This window comes from Bicyclus anynana, chromosome 11 (genome assembly GCF_947172395.1).
Source record: "Bicyclus anynana chromosome 11, ilBicAnyn1.1, whole genome shotgun sequence".
In the NCBI taxonomy this organism is placed as follows: Eukaryota; Metazoa; Arthropoda; class Insecta; order Lepidoptera; family Nymphalidae; genus Bicyclus; species Bicyclus anynana.
The window spans coordinates 11522115-11542109 of NC_069093.1; the positions used below are offsets into that span (position 1 = coordinate 11522115).

Sequence of the window (19995 nt, forward strand, 5' to 3'; positions counted from 1 at the left end):
TTACGAAGTCCAGCTAGACATTAACTTGACTTAGGTATACTATAGGTAAAAAAAACCTAAAAAAACATTACAGATGCTTTAAAACTATTATACACCGTGACTGAAATCACATACTTGTTAACTTGTCAATACAAAGAAGCGAATGTCGAGCTATAGTAACTCGGGTGTGGACTTTAGTTACGGTGAACGTGAACGTCATTGTAATGCGTCGTGTTTACATAACATCTCTTATAACTCACGGCGATTCACAGATGGGGTCCTTGGAGTTGTTTGTTTACTCTGTATATACGTATAGTATACGTATAGTAGGCGTCCGCCCATGTATCTGCTAATTCCTACTATATTCTGGCAAGTTGTTGATGACATTCCCATGATATGCGGGCGAAGGGGAAAGACTGCGCGGGTGTGTAATCGTACGTGCGGAGTAGTGAGGTACATCAGTCGTGAGTTTTCCATTACCAGGCAGGTAAAACCGCGCGGCGTCAGCTAAGTTCCTATATGTGGCATACACTTCTTACTCACATGCCTAGATACTCCACCAAAAACTCTGGTCTGGTTTCTTTTCGTGGCTTATAACTTTATTCTTTTTCTTTCATTTTCAGCTTGAGCAGCGCAGAAGAGAGCGACAAGATGTTAGATGGGCGGCCGTCTGTTGCGTAAACAATAAAGAAATGGAATCGACGCAATTTGTTGCGAACAGGCGAGTCCTGATTAAATATGTCCACCTACTATGAAAATATTTTATTTTCCACGAACCGTACCAAGCTCGTACGTAAATATCTGTGTAAGTGAAGAATTTATTTTTATGACTAACGTCTTTTTGAGAAGGACCCGTTTTGTAAACAGTAAGGTTTCTTGTAGATGACGCCGGAGTTAATTTATATTGTAGACGAACAAAAACCGCATAATAGCCAACGGCGGCATTTTGTAAACACAAAATGGCGGCCAACGCCGCCATTTTGTGTTTACTACACGAACACGTCTTGGTTAGTTTTACGGCTTAGCACAAGGTTTCATTCGGAAATACTCGATATTTCTTTCTTCCTCCTTAGACCTTTATAATTTACACGATTTTCGCTGAACGCTAAATACTGGTTGTTATTTCTTTTGACACTGTTCGTAAATTCTTTATTATTTAACGTAGACAACGTAATGTTGTCTAGACAGTTCCTTGTATTAAATTTACTCGTTATAAAATCACAAATCCGACGCTGGGGAAGTGCGGTTTGTGTGCGGTTTTGATTACGAACTTGCGGCTCAGCGTCGGTGCGGCTCCTGGCGTCATGTGTAGGAAGCCTTACCTGTTGTTTGCTGTAGGCATAAATGTAACGGATCATACCGTTTTGTAGGTTATTATTTGGTGTTGCATTTCACGGTACAAAATGTTAAAAACAGTTTATTTTTTTTCGTTTTTTGTGATGTTTTTGACTATTTTTAGTCAACTCTTGTGAAGATTGGATTTTTTTTCATTTTGCACTCTAAATACACTGAAAATTGTATTCAAGCCTTACGTATAGACCTACTTTGAAGAAAAGCCATGTCTGTTTTAGTTTGAGAATTTTTCATTAAACATTTATCTAAAGTGTTCTAATATAGTTCAACCCAATCGTAGTCCTATCAATGTCAAATATATTTTCTTGGTGTTATACAAACGCTGTTTATTAAAATAAATAAAAATATATAGATTTTGATAGTTATTAATCGTAATTTACAAGACATGTGGCCAAATTATCGTCCAGATTTTAAAATTTAGATATAATGTCCATATGTGTGTAAACAATTTCTCTGTAAGATATTTAATTCATATAAGTACTTAACATTATGTATGCAGACAACCATGTTCTAATGTAAAACCTGAACTATCTTTAATCTTTATTATCAAGCCTAAATGCTTTCTTATATAATTCTTTCTATAAAGATAATAATTGTTGTATTCATGTAATTGTAAAATTAGCTGTTTTACGTACACTTTCTTAATTATCTGTTTTTTTAATCCCCAACATAAGTAATAAGTTTCTCGTGTGTTTGTCTTTGACATCGTAGCTTCTAAAGGAATGAGCCGTACAGTGCGTTTTTTTTTGTTCGATAACTGACGTGATATGGAAATTTTTTGAATAATTATTATTAAATAATTAATAATATACCTAGGCACGTCAAAATTTTGATACTTTCACTGTCGTAAAAATATTCGTTTCTATTTACACAAAAAACATGCAAATTTTTGTTTTTTTTTTCATAATCTAATAACTTCATATTTTGAGTTTGCGACAAACGCAAACATTGATAATCCCACTTCTGATTAGTATTAGTATTAGGATCTACTTTTCTTAGGTAATGAATGTTAAGTTCATTTTGTGTTTGAGACCGTCCTTATTAGTTTTAAGAATAGATGTTACGTGCAAGAACGGTGATGCATTTTGATGCCGGAATTTTATCTTTACTATCTTATATTAGGTTATACAACCTGAGATAATATTTATTTAACTACCATACATTATACCTGCTATTATCGTCAATCTATGCCAGTGGATATGACCCCTGCCTTTCGAAGGCGTAGATTCGAACCGGGGCATGCATCTCCAACGCATTTTAAGTAATTAAAAATCATGTGTTTCATAATGGCGAAGACAAAACATCGGGAGGAAACTTATATAACTGCGAATTTTCTTAATTCTCTATTCTAAAGTGTAAAGTCTATCAAACCCCTCTCATTCTGAGAGGAGACTCATGCTCATAAGTAAGCTAAATGTGGGTTGTTAATGTGACTTTATAACTGCTATTAATATAACATATCAGCAGAAGGATGTCCACTGTTGGACATAGGCCTTTTATGGGGTCTTTTGCTTTGTAACCAGAAACTCAAATCAATATGTTGTTAAAGGGGGTCTACCGAGTACCAACACTGCACTTTCTGGTGCAGGGTCCGCCATTCCAAGACCCATCGGGTTTTTTAAACTGTATCCTCATCTTAATATATAAATGCGAAAGGTCGAAAACCGCTTGAAAGGAAAGCTGACATTTTGCAGGGAGGTAGTTTATAGTTATCCATTAAGAACGGATTTTGCGAAAGGGCCGGATTAAAGAGGTCTAAGGGCGGACGAAGTTATACCGATATCAAAATGCATCAGCGACGTGTGGGTCCCACAGACCTGTCAGTCCTATAAAATTTAGTTTAATCTATATGGCGTTAAAGATGGACTGTATAGCATTTAATTTAATGTATATTGTAGGCTCATGGTCGATATTAAAATGTATTGTAAGCTCTCTTTTATTAAAAAAATATAATTCAAACAACTAATAACATTTTGCAGAAAACATCACAATAGTGTACTTGAAATATATTTTAATTAAAACATTATAACAATACATAATATAATGTATATATAAACGCAGAGTTAGGCGAAACACAATTTAGATATAAGTAAGCTATATTTTATTAATCGAGTTAATAGAATCTACTGAATATGTAGCATTATACAATTTTATTTATAGTATTATTTTTTGTTTGTGGTGCAAATGAGATTTATATTGTGGTGTATCGAATGATGTTATGTTATACTTATTTTAGTACTTAAAGTACATTATTTTGTAATATTTATGTGTAGGTACTTAATATATCTTTAATCTCCATTTCAATAAATATATGAGAATAGATAGATGTTTTATTTTGCTCCGAGAACCTAAATATTAAGTAGTAATATTTTTTCTCTTCTTTTGGTAATTGACCTCAGTCAGTAAGTTACTATTGGAAGATACCTATTTCTGCCGATCTAGAACGATGGAAGAGAATAAGAACATTATTACCACCAAATGTAACAAAACGATACATGGCAGAGATCACTTTTAAGTACTCCTGGACATGCAGGCCTAACATGCGACCAAACGACGTACAAACAACAAATGTCATGAAGATGACAAATGTCGACCAATAGCAGAGCAACCGGAAATATCGTTATTTCTTGTGTTGGGACGAAAGAGATGGGACACTCCGCCGCCATTGGTTGACATTTTGTTTATTTGGTGGATCCTACAGCCTAGGATTTGCGTCAATTGGTATCTTATGAAGAGAGAAAGATATTTTCGCCCAATAGCGGCGATTTTGAAAATATAGCTTTCCTTACCACTGGGAAAGACAGCGATATGTAGATAATTGTCTGGTAGCGCGACTTCCTAGGAATTCTGGTCTGAAATAGATCATTCATTTACTCGAGCTACATAACATCTCCTTAATTGAACTTTTTTCAACGAACTTTTCACTAAGAATAATAAAAACAACTTTTTTCTCTTAAAATTATGATTTAAGTGTCATTCGATTCGGAATTGCATGTACTCGTAGATAGTTATGGTATCGTATAAATGATAATTTAAAAACATTATTTTAAAGCAATAAATTTATTAAATATAAATAAATCGCAGTAAATGATACAATATTGTTCATAGTTAGTACTTATAATATACGCATAATGTTAAAGCTAGTCAGTCTCTGTTCTCGCGGCGCCACCACGGCACGCCCGGCACCTCTTCTTCGGCACTCACATTGGAAGTTGTAGGTCTGCAATGAACATCACAAATTAATCATAAATGACGACCTCCGTGGCGTATGCGCGGTGGATTTACAAAACTAAGGTCTTGAGTTCGATCCCCGGCTGGGCAGATTGAGATTTTCTTAATTAGCATTATTCAAAGACGTACCGCCAAGCGATTTAGCGTTCCGGTACGATGCCGTGTAGAAACCAAAAGGGGTGTGAATTTTCATCCTCCTCCTAACAAGTTAGCCCGCTTCCATCTTAGACTGCATCACCACTTACCATCAGGTGAGATTGTAGTCAAGGGCTAATTAGTAAATAATAAAAAAAAAATTAATTCATTAAATATTTTTATTTCTTAATTTTTTTTTAATAATAATTGCCATTATATGACCAATATTCCTGCTCCCCTCTAGTTAAAACTAGTCAGAAAATACTGCGAGGATCGAATCACGACCTCTAGGTGTTGAGTCCGACCCCTTTAAAGTAGAATTATCAAGGCCTCCAATTATTTTAAACTATGACAAAGAAACAAAAACATAGGAACCAATGTACAATTATTATTTATTGGTGGTCTTATCGCTAATGAGCTATATTTTTCATCTATACTAATATTATAAAGAGGAAAACTTTGTTTGTATGTTTGTTTGTTTGTTTGTTTGTAATGAATAGGCTCAAAAACGACTGGACCGATTTTAAAAATTCTTTCACTATTCGAAAGCTACATTATCCACAAGTAATATAGGCTAAATTTTATTTTGGAAAAAATAGGGTTCTGTAAGATATTTAGGGTTTTCGGACACAAGGTGTAAAAAATCAACCATAAAAGATACTTATTTTGTGTACGCTGCCTAAACTATAAAAGATAGAACCATAAAATGTTCTAATGAATTGTAGATCTTATTAATATCTACAAAAAGCCCGCGGCACACTATACCTATCTATATCGAGTGAGGCTTGGTTGAAACAGGTTAGTTGAAAGTTTACATCGAGTTTCACGCGGACGAAGTCGCGGGCGTCTGCTAGTAACCAATATAGAAGAGAAAATAAATAAATGGATAGGTTCAGACTAGATGTTTGTGGTTGCCGTTAAACATAGAGTAAGTGTTGATTTAAAATTGTTGAATGATACTAATATGACTTTTCATCCCGGAAAAATACAAACAATTCCAGTGCGAGTGACTTACCTATACACTTGACTATGAGGTAACATAGAGGGCAGCAGTGGGCAAGCTGTGGCAGGCGGCTCCTGGAAATAAATTACAAAAAACATAATCTTTTCTACTGCTTCAATACTACTAGTAATCCTAACATGAGTCATATATGTATAGTGACTTATCTTGTAAAGAGAAAATATATTGTCAAGCAATAGATGCCATGAAATATCATTCTCTTTCGTCCCAATACAACTAAAGAGAGAGCGATATTTTCGATTGGGCTAGCATGGTGTCATCATTATCAGTCGATGGACATCCACTGCTGGACATAGGCCTCTTGCATGGACTTCCAAACAAAACGGTATCGAGCCGCCAGCATCCAGCGGCTCCCTGCAACCCGCTTGATGTCTTCGGTCCACCTAGTGGGGGGTCGACCAGCACTGCGCTTTCCGGTGCGGGGTTGCCATTCCAGCACCTTGAGACCCTACCATCCATCTACCATCGGCTCTTCGAACTATGTAGCCTGCCCATTGCCACTTCAACTTCGCGACTCGCTGAGCTATATCAGTGACTTTAGTTCGTCTGCGGATCTCCAGATTTCTGATTTGATCATGCAGGGAAACCCCAAGCATAGCTCGCTCCATCGCCCGCTGTGTGACTCTGAGCCTGAGTCATAAGAGGCTCATAGTTAGCGACCAAGTCTCGGTCATCACTGGCAACACGCACTGTTCGAAGACTTTTGTCTTCAGGCACTGAGGAATTTCGAACCGTCGAATCCAACTCGGCTGGGCTGCATTCGGGACACTTCGCAACATCTTTTCGTCCGAAATTCCTCAGTGCCTGAAGACAAATATCTAGTAAAGAGAAAATACATTGTCAACCAATAGCTGCCATGAAATATCGCTCTCTTTCGTCCCAATGCAACTAAAGAGCGATATTCTCGATTGGGCCAGCATGGTGTACTATTAGCCTAACATAATTCTGAAAGGAGACTCGTGCTCTGCAGTGAGCCTCGACGGCCTCCGTGGCGCAGTGGTATGCGTGGTGGATTTAATGACGGAGGTCCTGGGTTCGATACCCGGCTGGGCCGATTGAGGTTTTCTTAATTGGTCCAGGTCTAGCTGGTGGGAGGCTTCGGCCGTGGCTAGTTACCACCCTACCGACAAAGACGTACCGCCAAGCGATTTAGCGTTCCGGTACGATGTCGTGTAGAAACCGGAAGGAGTGTGGATTTTCATCCTCCTCCTAACATGTTAGTCCGCTTCCATCTTAGATTACATCATCACTTACCATCAGGTGAGATTGTAGTCAAGGGCTAACTTGTAAAGAAAAAAAAAAAACAGGCTGTTTGATGACAATGCTGACCTGCATAGCTTGCATGGGGATGTGCAGGTTGGCGCGCAGCTTCCTCTGTCGTATCTCGCGGCGCACGCAGCACTGCACGCCGAGCAGCACGCTGCAAACGCACGACGACAGACAACCTACAAGTGTACCATGCTAACCTCAGACTAATTAGATAAAGACCTGCCTCGCAAGACATTATTTTTCTGTCAAAGTATATGATCAACGATCTTATGCGATTATAAACACCTTTTTGTGTACTTAAATGGCGTAAAAAACGAACAAAAACTGCTAGTTTAGTATAAGATATGTATGAAATCTAAGCTCGTTTTTCTTAGAAAAATTTTGTTCATGAATTTGGGTGCGATACTAGTCCTTATGTATTTAGTCTGAGATGCTAACAGCCAGTTTCTTCATGTAAAGCTAAAATAACAGTAAAAGTAGTAAGTATCAAATCAAATCAAATCAAAAATCATTTATTTCAAGTAAGCTCAGTTTACAATCACTTTTGACACGTCAGTTGACTATTTGTAAAGATTCTACCACCGGTTCGGAAGGCAGGTTCTGCTGAGAAGATACCGGCAAGAAACTCAACAGTTGCTCTTTTGAAAAAGTCATACAGTATTATAATTTACAATTGATAACAATTACTGTTTACATTTCTTATAGTTTTACTTCCTGTGTGAAGGTGGGAAGCTGATCCAACGGGCTCCAAGCATCTTTATCATTAAGGAACTGATCAATGTTGTAGTACCCTCGAATAAGTAAATGTTTTAACACAAAATAAAGCAAATAGTAAAGAAGAAAAAGTAGTAAAGAAGACAAAAGCAAAAAATAATATCCTACCTATGTGCTACCTTCTGATCAGTTTGAAGGCGGTGCCAAGCCAGTGATGTTTTAATTAAATAGTCTAAACTACAAAATTTCTGTGGTTATTCCAGAAACAGCTTTAATTAAAACACGACACTGGCTTGGCACCGCCTTCAAACTGATCAGAAGGTAGCACATAGGTAGGATATTATTTTTTGCTTTTTAGTTAAAGTTATTTTTTGAGTTGGAAGTCGGTTGAATTTTTTTTATTAAAATTTTTATTTTATTATTTTTAGTGTTAGCATACCCACTGCGTGTGTACAGTCACAACCTATCTAAGTGGAAAGTTCTTATCAATACAAAATTATCAAGTCCAAACACAAGGTAGCTACTGTGAGCCTTCGAGGAGTTCTCTTCACTATGCTTCGTCTTCATCACCAGTCCCTTAATACAGTCGCAATCCATCTAGGTGGAAAGTTCTCATCAATACAAATTTATCAAGTCCAAACACAAGGTAGCTACTGTGAACCGTCGAGGAACTCTCTTCACTGTCCCTCGTCTTCATCACCAGACCCTTAATACAGTCACAACCCATATAGGTGGAAAGTACTCATTAATACAAATTAATCAAGCCCAAACAAAAGGTGACTGCTGTAAATCCTTGACGAGTTCCATCGTCTGTGTTTCGGCTCCATCATCAGACCAACTCCAAACCTTCATAAAGTTGTAGTGGTTTAAAATACTTTATGGAAACACTAACAAACGTACTAGCCGTCTCTACAACTTTCGAAAGTTCCCCTCAATTTCTCCAGGATGCCATCATCAGATCCTGACATGAAAAAAATGGGACCACCCTGGAAGTAAACCCTACAAAACAAAAAAAGAATTTTCAAAATCGGTCCATAATTGACGGAATTATCGCTGGACATACATAAAAAAAAAAAAAAAAAAAAAACATACATACAGCCGAACGTAGAACCTCCTCCTTTTTGGAAGTCGGTTAAAAATAAAGCAAATAGTAAAGAAGAAAAAGTAGTAAAGAAGACTTTATTTTTACTAAGAAACTGGCCGTTAGTACTGATAAAGAACAGGTCACATATCGTCGGTCTAGATGTGATAGATCGTAAGTGCAAACTGATGAACTATACAGGAGAGACAAGAAACATCTTGTAAGTATCACTAAAAGTCGTTTCATGCGACCAAAGACGTTTTTAATGTACATACTACAAGATATTGACGGGCTACCACCGGAAAAGCTGTTTGAAGCTTTCTGCATAAAAATCATTTTTTACCAAAAATTGTTAGTTACGAAGTATCACATCTAGACCAACGATATACTATAGTAGAGTATAGTATAGTATAGTATAGTAGAGTAGAGAAAAATAAGACAGTTTACTGATGTCGATACAGCTAGGCTTGTTTATTTTGCGTACTTTCACAGCGTAATGTCTTACGGTATTTTATTGTGGGGCAAGGCTGCCGATATACAATCTATATTTGTACTTCAAAAAAGAGCAATCGAGCAATATATCAATTAAAATCACGCGAGTCCCTTCGTCAAAAGTTTAAAGAAATAGGTATACTAACAGTAGCCTGTCAATATATATATAACAGTATAGTATATGTAAGACAAAATATTAATTTGTACAAACGAAAAGGAGATCTAAACCCACGTCTTACTAGACACGGGCATAAGTTAGTTATTGCTGCATATCGTCTCCAAAGAGTAAAAAAATCTTTTGTAGGTTTCGGTGTACTCTTCTATAATAAGATCCCCAACACTGTGATGGACCTGCCAATGCATAGCTTTAAGCAATGTGTTAAAAAACATTTACTTAGTCGAGAGTACTACAACATTGATGAGTTCCTTAATGATAAAGATGCTTGGAGGCCGTTGGATCAGCTTCCACCTTCACACAGGAAGTAAAACTATAAGAAATGTAAACAGTAATTGTTATCAATTGTAAATTATAATACTGTATGACTTTTTCAAAAGAGCAACTGTTGAGTTTCTTGCCGGTATCTTCTCAGCAGGACCTGCCTTCCGAACCGGTGGTAGAATCTTTACAAATAGTCAACTGACTTGTCAAAAGTGCTTGTAAACTGAGCCTACTTGAAATAAATGATTTTTGATTTGATTTGATTTGATTAGTATTTCCCATAATTCTGGGGTTCAAGGAACATGTGTTCTAAAATTATTATTTTCAGGGTACATAATATTTTTTTTGTAAATAGACGTACAATCAAAATGTATGTCTTATACGCATCCTTATAATTATGATGTAGTGACGTCAAGTTTTACGTATTTTAAAATGCAAGGATATATAAAGGCGTGTAACACACACCTTTATCTATATTAATTGGATAGTTGGAATTATTTGAATTACTTCATATGAAAACATAAAAAGTTTTTATTTTTTAGTTAAATAACTATAGGTTATGCAGTTCGGCTTCTATATGTAGACACTTTGAAGTTATGAAAAATACACGCCCAAGCTCCTTTTTTATATTGCTTAGTGCATACTGACACATGTAAAACAAAGCTAAAGCTTTTAAAAGTCATGTAATCTAGAGAAATCAACAAACTGTCAACCAATAACAGCAAGACTAGTTGCAGTCCCATCTCTTTCGTCCCAACACAATGAAATGAAAGCAATATTTTCAATTTGAGCCCTCATTTAATTAACAGAGAACCCATTAGATACTGATGAACTAAAGAAAGAAGCAATGATAAATAATAATAATTAGTTAATAATACTCACCAATATAAACTAATACTCCTAGATCACCATTACGATTGGTTCTCCTCAGCACTATACCAGCAATACAAAGTGAAATTCCAGTTAATATACCAACTACGAATATCACCTGCAAAATATAAATTAACTTTATTCATTTCAGATTTAGAAACAATATTCAAAATCAAGTGTAAATATTATGATGATGAAAATACAGAATTTTCAAGTTTATAAACTAGGATGCCCAATAACTTGGTCCATGTTAATTTAAATTTTTACAAATCCTGCTGGAATCATAAATTTTACAGGATATAATGTATATATTTCAAGTACGTACAACTGCCAAGAAGTGTATACATCAATTGATTATGAAACAAGGCTAAGACTCACGTGATATAAGGTTGGTGTATGCCCAACTAGTTTTGAACCATTACATATAAATAACTATACATACAAATCTATACATTAATGTAGAATATAATCTATCACCATTACAAATTTCAGCCAAATTGATTCAATAGCTTTTAGTGTCAAAGACAAAAACACATCCATAAATACTTTCACATTTTTAATATTACCATTTGAATGATGTGGCAACTTCATTTCATTGGTTAGTAGTTACGCAAGCAACTAATAAGCTCTCGACGATAAACAGACATTTAAGCAGCATATAATAAAGATATTCTATTGTTATGGATCAACCACTAAAAATCACTCAGTACAGCTAAAAAAGTGTAAATACCTGTAAAATATAATAGCAGACATATTCAAATCCTGGACAGTGCCCCCCGCAGGCACCAATAATAGGAACTTCAGGACTCAATGATGGCACGGTTGGGACTGGTGAGTGGCTCACAGTGCGAGGGTGCTCCACATCACACAGCGGCAATGAAAACGCAGATGCACAGGGCGGAAATGAATAAGTATTGGACGGTAGCGGTTTCACCATGTGATCTTTAGTTTTGTGAGTACGCCATGACCCTGTAGAGTATGGCATTTGGTAGACTGGCGAAGGAGGGCCCCCATAGTTACGGTGAGTAGTTTGATAGAATTGAGGGACCTGAAACAATTTTTAAATATAGAATTTTCTATTTAGTACACCATACTTTTATTTTTAATTTTTTAATTTTGTTTATACAAGCTCTTAGCTGTTATCACGCCTAATGCTAAGCAATAATGAAGTGAAACATGCTTGCCCAGTAGATGCCTATTCCCTCTTGACTTGAAGATACCCATATTTTAGGTGGTGGGGAAAAAGAAATCTGGAAGAGCATCCCACATCTTTGCAGTGTGTATAAGGAAAGAGGAACTAAACCTCTTAGCAAGTATGCAACAGAGGAATATCGACGACATAGCGGTGCAGATCTCTGCCATGCCTAGCAGTCTTGTGGTAGATCTCAATAAAAATCAAATGAAAAAAATTATGCATACCATCTGTGGAACACTGCATTTTGTTCCAATTTCAAATTTTTATCAAACAAACAAGGCCTTACATAATATGTACTTGTACCCACCTATGATTCTATTTACTAATAAAACCTCCTTTGTTTTATAGTTCTTTATTTTAGAATGATTAAACAATTTATGAATTAAACCTTTTTTTTTTATTTACTAGGCTTGTACTCGTAACAGACAAAAATTAAAAAAACAAAATTACATTAGCCCCTAGAGGCTGAAATGCTTGTTTAACCCCGCTGTGGAGTAGTGATATGACAGTTTGTGAGCAAGAGTATTGAAAAAATATATACTAAATACTAACGTGATATGGATTTTCCGATGCTGAACTGCTATCAAGTGCAGCAAGTTGGTACACAGGTGGATTACTCTCTTCAGCCCAAGGATACTTAGCCCTTTGTTGATTCGCCGTCGCAAACTGTTGCTCGCTTCGAGGAACTACCGTCGTTTGGTAGGGATGCACGCTCCGTGGAGACAGTTGTTGTTTGAGCATTTCAGAATAAAGAATACATTACCTAAAATCGGTAATGTTACTGTAAGTTTCAATAAAGTTCTAAGTCTAACTTCTAGCAACAAAACGTGTTATTTTTTTTTGTATCACTTACCTCAGTTTTGTTGTTACTCAACAACTCATATAATATATTAAACGAATAAGTTTTACTTTAGCTGTTTTTATTTGCGATATATAATATTTATTTAATTTTAGCCAAGTTTAAAAACAATTTAATTTTTAATTGTTTTTTTTCCAATTTAGCCACAGACCACAGAGTCACATTCACATCTAATTATTAATTATTATGTATCATGTACTCTATGCCTCTATGGTCTTGATCATATTGCAAACGTAAAGTCAGTTTACCATAAAAATATTTTACTCTTTGGTCTGTTCGTAAAAAAAAACATCAGATATGTATTATCTATCTGTGATCAGAATTAAAAAAAAAAGTAAAAAACAAGTTTCATGAAAATTATTCTCAAAAAAAAGCAATTTTACATGGTAATCAACAAACTTTGTTCTACTGCAAACTTTACTTTTTTAAGTGATTTCAATAATAAAAGATCTATTTGTGATTTCAAAATAAACGTATCCACGGAAGCTGTCAGCCTCAGCCTGTCAGAGAAGTCAAGCGAAATTGATAAGCATAAAAATTAAAAAATCATTATTATGAAAAATGCTCGATTTTAACTTTAAAAGCACGCTAGTGACTAAGGTGAAGGCAAATCATTAACAAACATGATCGTTAACGGTACACATACTGATGGTACAATGAATTCCACCGAAGATGCCAAAGGCGTATATCCAAACCCTCACAATTTCTGCAGAGATTTTATCAAAGGCTACTGTACTCGCGATACCTGTAGATTTCTACACGAACTTCCACCGATATCTTTTCTCAAAGAGCTTTTCCATTTCTGTCACGATTTTCAAAACAAAGGATGTTTTCGGGTGAATTGCAAGTTTTTGCATGTCAGTGTAGAAGATGAGGAGCGGTTCTATGCTACTGGAGAATTTCCTCGAGGCCCAAGGAATATATCGCCAAATATGGTGAGCCAAGACAACAAATTCATACATAACAATGACACTGCTTCTAAACGTATTCTTACCCCTCCAATGTTCCACCAAATCCAACCTTCTCATATCAGAGACGAGGACTCGCCGCCAGATGCTAAATTCAGAAGATACACATTTGAAGACCCTTGCATAGACAACCAAACATTGCAGGCAACCCAATGTCTCAACTGTGAAACTTTGGATCATAAAGTGCAGCTATTACATGACAATATTAGTGTTCTACTGAAGAAAGTTACAGACTTGACTGCAAAGAATGCTCAGCTGACTTCCATGAATGAGTTTTTACTGGAACAGACGGCATCTATTAGAAGTGACCAGCCATGTGTGATAACTTCCCGTCACGGTACTTCAGCACCACTGGCTACAGTTAGTGTCACCCCTGTGGTTAGTATAGCGGGTGCTTTGCCTGCCTTGGTGCCCGCAGCGGCCAATACTAACCTAACATTAGCACCTGCAGCATCACAAGCTCAACTTTTGACTCCAGCACCACAGTTGCTCACGGTGAGCACTACTCAGCAACTTATGGGGAATTCTGGAACACTTATAGTAACAAGTGCAGGAGCGCAGCAACTCATGCAAGTGAGTGACTCTGGCACTTTGATGGGCGGTGGACAAACTGTTGTTGCAGTGACCCCTGCACAGTTGACTTTGGCACCACCAGGACAACAATTGATGAGCAGCGGACCTCAAACTGCAGTGCAGCAATTGGTTCAAACGTCTGCACTACAGCCACAGTTGGCACCTCAACATCAGGCCTCTCAGTATGCAGCCGCACAACAATCAGTGCAGCATTTGGCTGCAGCACAGCAGTCCGCTCAGCATCTAGCAGCACAGCAGTCTGCGCAGCACCTTGCTGCTCAGCAATCTGCACAACACTTGGCACAATCTGCCCAACATCTTGCAGTGGCACAGCAGTCAGCTCAGCAGTTGGCTGTGGCTGCACAGTCTGCGCAGCAAATGGTTGCTCAACAATCTGCTCAACAGCAACTGGTACATCAAACGTCCACCCAACAGATAACTATTTCTAGCACTAGTCAACCTATGGCTTTACCAAACTCACAAGCTCAGCCGTTGACATTCCCTATAATCTCTCAAAGCATTTTGCCTCATTGAATTTAGCTTAGTTATGATTCACAAGTTGTTAATGTTAGATAAACTGGTTTTGTGTTTTTTTCTTTTGAAAGCTAGCCTAATAATCCCATAGTGAATTTTGTAGGTTAAGTTTGTTATAACAGTACTACTAGGACTAGGTATACCAAATCTACTAATGTAGAACAATAATAAATAGGTAAAACATTTCTTGAGTATGGTTCATCATTATGTATGTCAAATGAATTTTGACTTTGACTTTGAGAATTCTAGTGAACACTGTTCGATCTTCGTGCTCGACGCAGAACAATGAAAACAGCTCCAAGCAAATCTGCTTGCTAGAATGCTTGCCAGAATGCTTGCTAATATGTTTTTGTATTTTTCTGTGATGTAACATTCACACAAATGCTCATTCAAGTGAATTCTCAAGTTTATCAGCACCTTGAGTTTTACTTTCCAAGTACTTTTAAAACTACAAGTTATGTCATGATTTGATGGTGATAATAAATTAAAGTTAAAAAACTTAAAATTAAAGTTATGAGGGTTCCAATGTGAAATATACTGGCAAAGAATGACATGGTAGGTGGCATAAGCATAATTATATGGTAGTTGTTTTTTTTACATATGTGATATGTCATTTAGCCCCCATTCGCATGAGAGTTATTTAATTGTATGTTAAAAAAGTGTTCAAATACAACAAATGCATTCCCAAGTATATATTGATACTACAACACTTTTAAAACACTAGTGTTTTTCAGATTGCATGGGTACGGTGACAGTTCGTTTTCACTATTTAAAGTTTGCTGCGATTCACCATAATAGTACATGTTATGAATGTCATAAGGCAACCATTCCCATGCTATCTGAAAAACTTTTTTTTTGAGCAGTGTTGCATTTTCAATTTTAGGTGTTGAAAATAAAACTTCATACTATATTTAAATTCTTTTTTAATATCTGTTAAATAACTCTCGTGTGAATGGGGGCTTAGACATTTGTTTCACATGAATTTAAGCAATAATATAAAGGCTGCATGAATGTATGTTACTACTATTTACGTATATTGAAGTGTTGGTTGAAGGAATAGAGAAGTTGAATTATTGAAATAACTGTGCCTCCTGTGATGGCAATTTTTCAGTATATTTGTGCATATTGATATAATTTGAGATGTATCACTTTGCACAGTTTTTTTTTTCAATATTGATTGAAGACTAATAAATCAACATAATTAAACTGTACTGATTAATCGTGTATTTGGAATAAAATAGGTAAGTTACCTACAACTCTCAGGTTTTTTCAGGTATTACTTTATTAAAAGTATAATATTATTATTAACTTTTTATCTATGATCTAAGGATACTCAAGTTTCATCTTACCCAAATTCTTGCAAATTGTTGTCCAATATTTTGTAAAAATCTCTTTAGTCTTTTCTTGATTTTTGCTAGTTATTGTTCTATTCATATCAAATAGAAATATTTGGTGATGAGTTTGAGAAATAAAATCAATTAATAACCAAAATGGTTTATTGAACATGAATAAGGTTATACTTAGATAACTTTGTATTCTGTAATGAAACTCTTTTTTACAATAATTTGTGAATGTTGGTCATAAACCGACTTCAAAAAAAGGAGGAGTTTTTCAATTCGACGCGTAAGTTTTTTTTTTAATTGGACTAATCAATAATAATTGCTCAGCTATAGTCGGGCTGTATTGTAGTCCTTCTATTACTTGCTTTTTGTTCAAAATATTTTGTTTTTTGTAATTTTGTCTGTGTATGTTTTATCCTAGGAACGAACTTTTGATAGATTTTTTTGTTTTATTATCCCAAATAAAACGAAAAATTCCGTCATATTAATATTAAGTATAGACGTAAAAAGTAACAGATTTAAAATCGCGGAAGTACCTTTATTTAACCTGTAAAATTCGCCAAGACAAAGTAAGTGCACACTATCGGTTAGTTAGCAAGTAATAGACCAAGATCCCATCTTATTTTCACACAGATGAAACCTTAGGTTTTCAGTAGCGTCTCATGTGTCCTTTGAATACCTACCTGCGTGTGGAGACTTGCTCTGTGATACCTGGGCAGGTGAGAAAGGCAACTAAAAGAAAGTAGGTATTACTTGCTAATTTATATGGCTTAGCTAAGGTTTCATACTAGTGAAAATAAGATGTGTCAGGTCGCTCTGGGATCTTATTCTATAAGGCAGAAACCACACGGTGCGGTGCGGTGCATTTTCTTGTGTGAATTTAGCATAGTATGAAATATGTAAAATCGTTAACGTACTGCATTGATATCCATTACAGTAGGTACTGAAGGCATGAAATGAAAATATATAGGTTTAAAAATTCCATGTTAGGGGCATAGCACACATATCAACTCTGAACGAGATCGTTATTGTTCGCCGTCGACTAATAGGCCTAAAGATAAAATGATATATTGTCGACCAATAGTGGCAGATCAAAATAATAATAATATATTTGCGATACGGCTGGCCTTGGTCGAATCGTTTTTTTTATTCAGAATAGACTTGCGCTTGACTACAATCATGCCAGGCGGAACGCCTTTATGAGGTCTTCGTTGGAGTGCGCTTGCTTAGAATGCTTTAGTGCAACGAAAGATTGCGATATTTCCGATTTGGCCGCTATTGGTTGACTCTCTTTCTCATAACACGAGATAATGATGCCGGTTACTCATCTTCTTACAAAGATATTCGGGAGGGGTGAGTGAAAAGAATAAGCTAAGCCGCTGCATTTTTTAACGCAATAATAGCGATATTGATAAAAAAAAATCGACATTCAATTTTATCATGTAAAGCTTAATAACCTATGCAAGTAGGTAGTAGGTACCAATATCAGCAATAAAATTAGTTTGTAAATTACCTGCCTGCTACCTATTATTATGTTTTCATTTCTTAGCTGATTGGTGTTTCTTCTAAGTTTTTTTTTTTGTGTTTTACCTTGGAGTGAATGAGAGGTTATTTATTTTTGAATATTAAAAGGAAGATTTCCTTAACAATATATTTTTCATTTATACTTACCTACCTACCTACCTACATTTTAAAATTAATTTAGTGCATATGTTATGGGCTTATTGAATGATTTTTTAGATATGTAACCTGTCTATAGAGTAAAATATCATTGTCTACTATACATAAATGCAAACGAAAGCAGTACTTAGCATCTGATATCCTTATTAGATGAACTGTATTTTTTTCTTTCGAAGTCCATTAAGATCGCACCAATATTTTCTTTTCTTACCATGGACTTGGTGATCGATATTGTAATTTTCTGGGAATGAATGTCAGACTTTCGCCATTTTTAAAAGCTTAAGGTAAAGTTCATCAGTCTGCTGTATCAGCTTCAGCAGAGGTCTAGAACCTCGACTGCTCGAAATATTTTTATAGTTTTTTGAGGATAATGTGACAAATCGTGTCATCTGTTCGAGGAATATACCTACTTACACAGTCCACGGTACAAGTAGCAAGATCGTTTATAACACTCCCATGATATGCGGGCGACGGGGGAAAGAGTGCGCGGGTGTGAAATCTTACGTGCGGGGAAGTGACGTGCATCAGTCGTTGGTTTTTCATTCATCGCTACACGCCCCCCGACCCGCGCACAACATCGGGAGTGTTACGAACGAAGTTGCCAAGCTATAGTCTGAAACTCTGAAACTACTAAACCTACTTACCTCTACTACCTCTCAGCCAGTTCCTTAAAAAACAACCATTAAGGCCAAGTTTTTTAAAATAAAAGCTGGACTACACACTCTTTACTATATTCCATTAGGTTACATGATTCAGCTATACTTACATAGACTAAATTATTAAAGTTATGTTTTTAATTTTTAACCTACTCTCGTGAAAGGTCTATTAATTCTTTCTTTGATAGCACTCTTTCGCCTCATACTTCAATAGTTTTCCCTTCGTCCCTAGTACAAAATTACCAACACGATCGAACGCTATCGCCGTCACTTCCGGTGTACCGCTGACTCGTTTCATCGGCCCGGTATCGTTTTTATGGATATAAGACAATGTTTTGCTCGCAACGAACACATTATCTTGGTGAAATGTTATTTGACCCAACCCTTCGTACGAAACGTTACCGATGTAGACGGAATGCGATAAATTTGACTTTAGAACGAAGAACTTTTCTTCTCTGATGTAATAGAAATTGTTTTTGTCATCCACGGCGACTTCGTCGAGAGCGTCGAATCCTTTGTAATGGATTTTCTCGTTGCCTGCCAATAGGTACAACTGTTCGAAGCCGTCGGGCCTGCCGGTTATGTATTTATTGCCGTCTTTATCTACAAGCAATGAGTTTAGTTGTATGTCCGGTTTGTTGATTAAAATCGCTTCTTGAGACTCGTAGTTGTAGGCGTAGATCCCTTTGCTCGTTCCGAAATAAACTTTGGATTCTTTTTTGTCCACCGCAATGGAGTAGCTCTCTCTTTCGGGTAAACCTAAATAAAATTAAGTTCTTTAAGTTATTTCAAATTCTTGACTTTGACAAATTAAATAATTTGAGCAATTGCTACCTTTAGAACAAAATACGTAATAGGTATCTATTAGATTTTTTTAATAGTTAGTTAGTTTTTTAGGTAGTTATATTTAGTAAACCGTCTGAAAAATATACTTTTACCATATTAATGAATAAGCAGTTTTTGGGAAAAATTGTCCCTGAGAAATTCTTATTAACTGACTACAAAAAAATAATAGTTAGGTATTTAGATATAGGTATATATAGGAGTAGGTTACAACCTACTCTTATATAGTAAGGTATTTAACTTGAGTTTAGTTTTGGTTTCCAGTTCGGGTTCTCATATAAGCGAATCTACCCCGAGAGTCCCAGACAGATCAACCAAAATTTGAGACGCAGCGAAATTTTAATTATTCAAAATGATCATCTTACCAGGCACGGTTTCGGCTTCAGACGAGTTGCGCTTAATAACTTTCACGTCGTAATAGTATCCGTTGAAATTCCGACCGAAAACGACGAAAAACAAATTCCCTTTGCCGTCGAAATGCGCGTCCGTCGGTATCGCGTCTCCGGTGTTATACGTCTTTGTTACATTGTAATGATCTTTATCTATAGTCAAGTCTGTTTTGCATGTTTGAGGAATATCAAACGCGAAACACATTTGTATGTATAGAAATAAAAAAAATATTATATTCATTGTGATTTTAAATCTAAATGGACTTCTTTGAACAGTGTCCACTATATAAATGCTTTTCCCGGTTATTCAGAATACTACAGCAAAACTTTTTTTTATTAGAAACGATAACAATTATTGGTGTTATTGATCTTAT

The 19995-nt window shown here is 36.0% G+C and overlaps 4 protein-coding genes across 4 annotated transcripts in view; 2 read left to right on the plus strand and 2 right to left on the minus strand.

Moving 5' to 3' along the window:
• Positions 1-3654, plus strand: part of LOC112047768 (uncharacterized) — a 47719-nt gene extending 44065 nt beyond the window's left edge. The window contains exon 4 of the mRNA XM_024085002.2: positions 603-3654. Coding sequence (XP_023940770.1) covers positions 603-660 — 58 coding nt within the window. The 3' untranslated portion in view covers positions 661-3654. The remainder of the gene's footprint in view (positions 1-602) is intronic.
• Positions 3655-4373: 719 nt separating this feature from the next.
• LOC112047811 (uncharacterized) lies at positions 4374-12807 on the minus strand. The gene is made up of 7 exons (XM_052884418.1): positions 12633-12807; positions 12332-12542; positions 11315-11632; positions 10597-10702; positions 7049-7164; positions 5714-5775; positions 4374-4552 (listed from the first exon to the last, which is right to left on the minus strand). The coding sequence occupies exons 2-7, from the start codon at positions 12518-12520 to the stop codon at positions 4477-4479; spliced, it is 867 nt and encodes a 288-aa protein (XP_052740378.1). The 5' UTR covers positions 12521-12542; positions 12633-12807; the 3' UTR covers positions 4374-4476.
• A 127-nt stretch (positions 12808-12934) lies between these two features.
• LOC112047780 (uncharacterized) lies at positions 12935-17698 on the plus strand. The gene has a single exon (XM_024085020.2). It carries the CDS (start codon positions 13262-13264, stop codon positions 14711-14713), a length of 1452 nt encoding a protein of 483 aa, XP_023940788.1. The 5' UTR covers positions 12935-13261; the 3' UTR covers positions 14714-17698.
• Positions 17699-18448: 750 nt separating this feature from the next.
• On the minus strand, positions 18449-19907 carry LOC112047799 (uncharacterized). The gene is made up of 2 exons (XM_024085044.2): positions 19598-19907; positions 18449-19148 (listed from the first exon to the last, which is right to left on the minus strand). Exons 1-2 carry the CDS (start codon positions 19860-19862, stop codon positions 18559-18561), a joined length of 855 nt encoding a protein of 284 aa, XP_023940812.1. The 5' UTR covers positions 19863-19907; the 3' UTR covers positions 18449-18558.
• Between the last annotated feature and the right edge of the window lie 88 nt (positions 19908-19995).

Excerpts from the sequence above, each read along its gene's own strand:
- LOC112047811 (XM_052884418.1), bottom strand. The coding sequence starts at position 12,520 with ATGCTCAAACAACAACTGTCTCCACGGAGCGTGCATCCCTACCAAACG. Across the intron at positions 7,165-10,596 it reads AGGAGTATTAGTTTATATTG|GTTGTCTGTCGTCGTGCGTT; the intron begins GTGAGTATTATT and ends GTACACTTGTAG. Across the intron at positions 5,776-7,048 it reads TCCCCATGCAAGCTATGCAG|GAGCCGCCTGCCACAGCTTG; the intron begins GTCAGCATTGTC and ends ATTTATTTCCAG.
- LOC112047799 (XM_024085044.2), bottom strand. The coding sequence starts at position 19,862 with ATGAATATAATATTTTTTTTATTTCTATACATACAAATGTGTTTCGCG. Across the intron at positions 19,149-19,597 it reads TGAAGCCGAAACCGTGCCTG|GTTTACCCGAAAGAGAGAGC; the intron begins GTAAGATGATCA and ends AATTTTATTTAG.
- LOC112047780 (XM_024085020.2), top strand. The coding sequence starts at position 13,262 with ATGATCGTTAACGGTACACATACTGATGGTACAATGAATTCCACCGAA.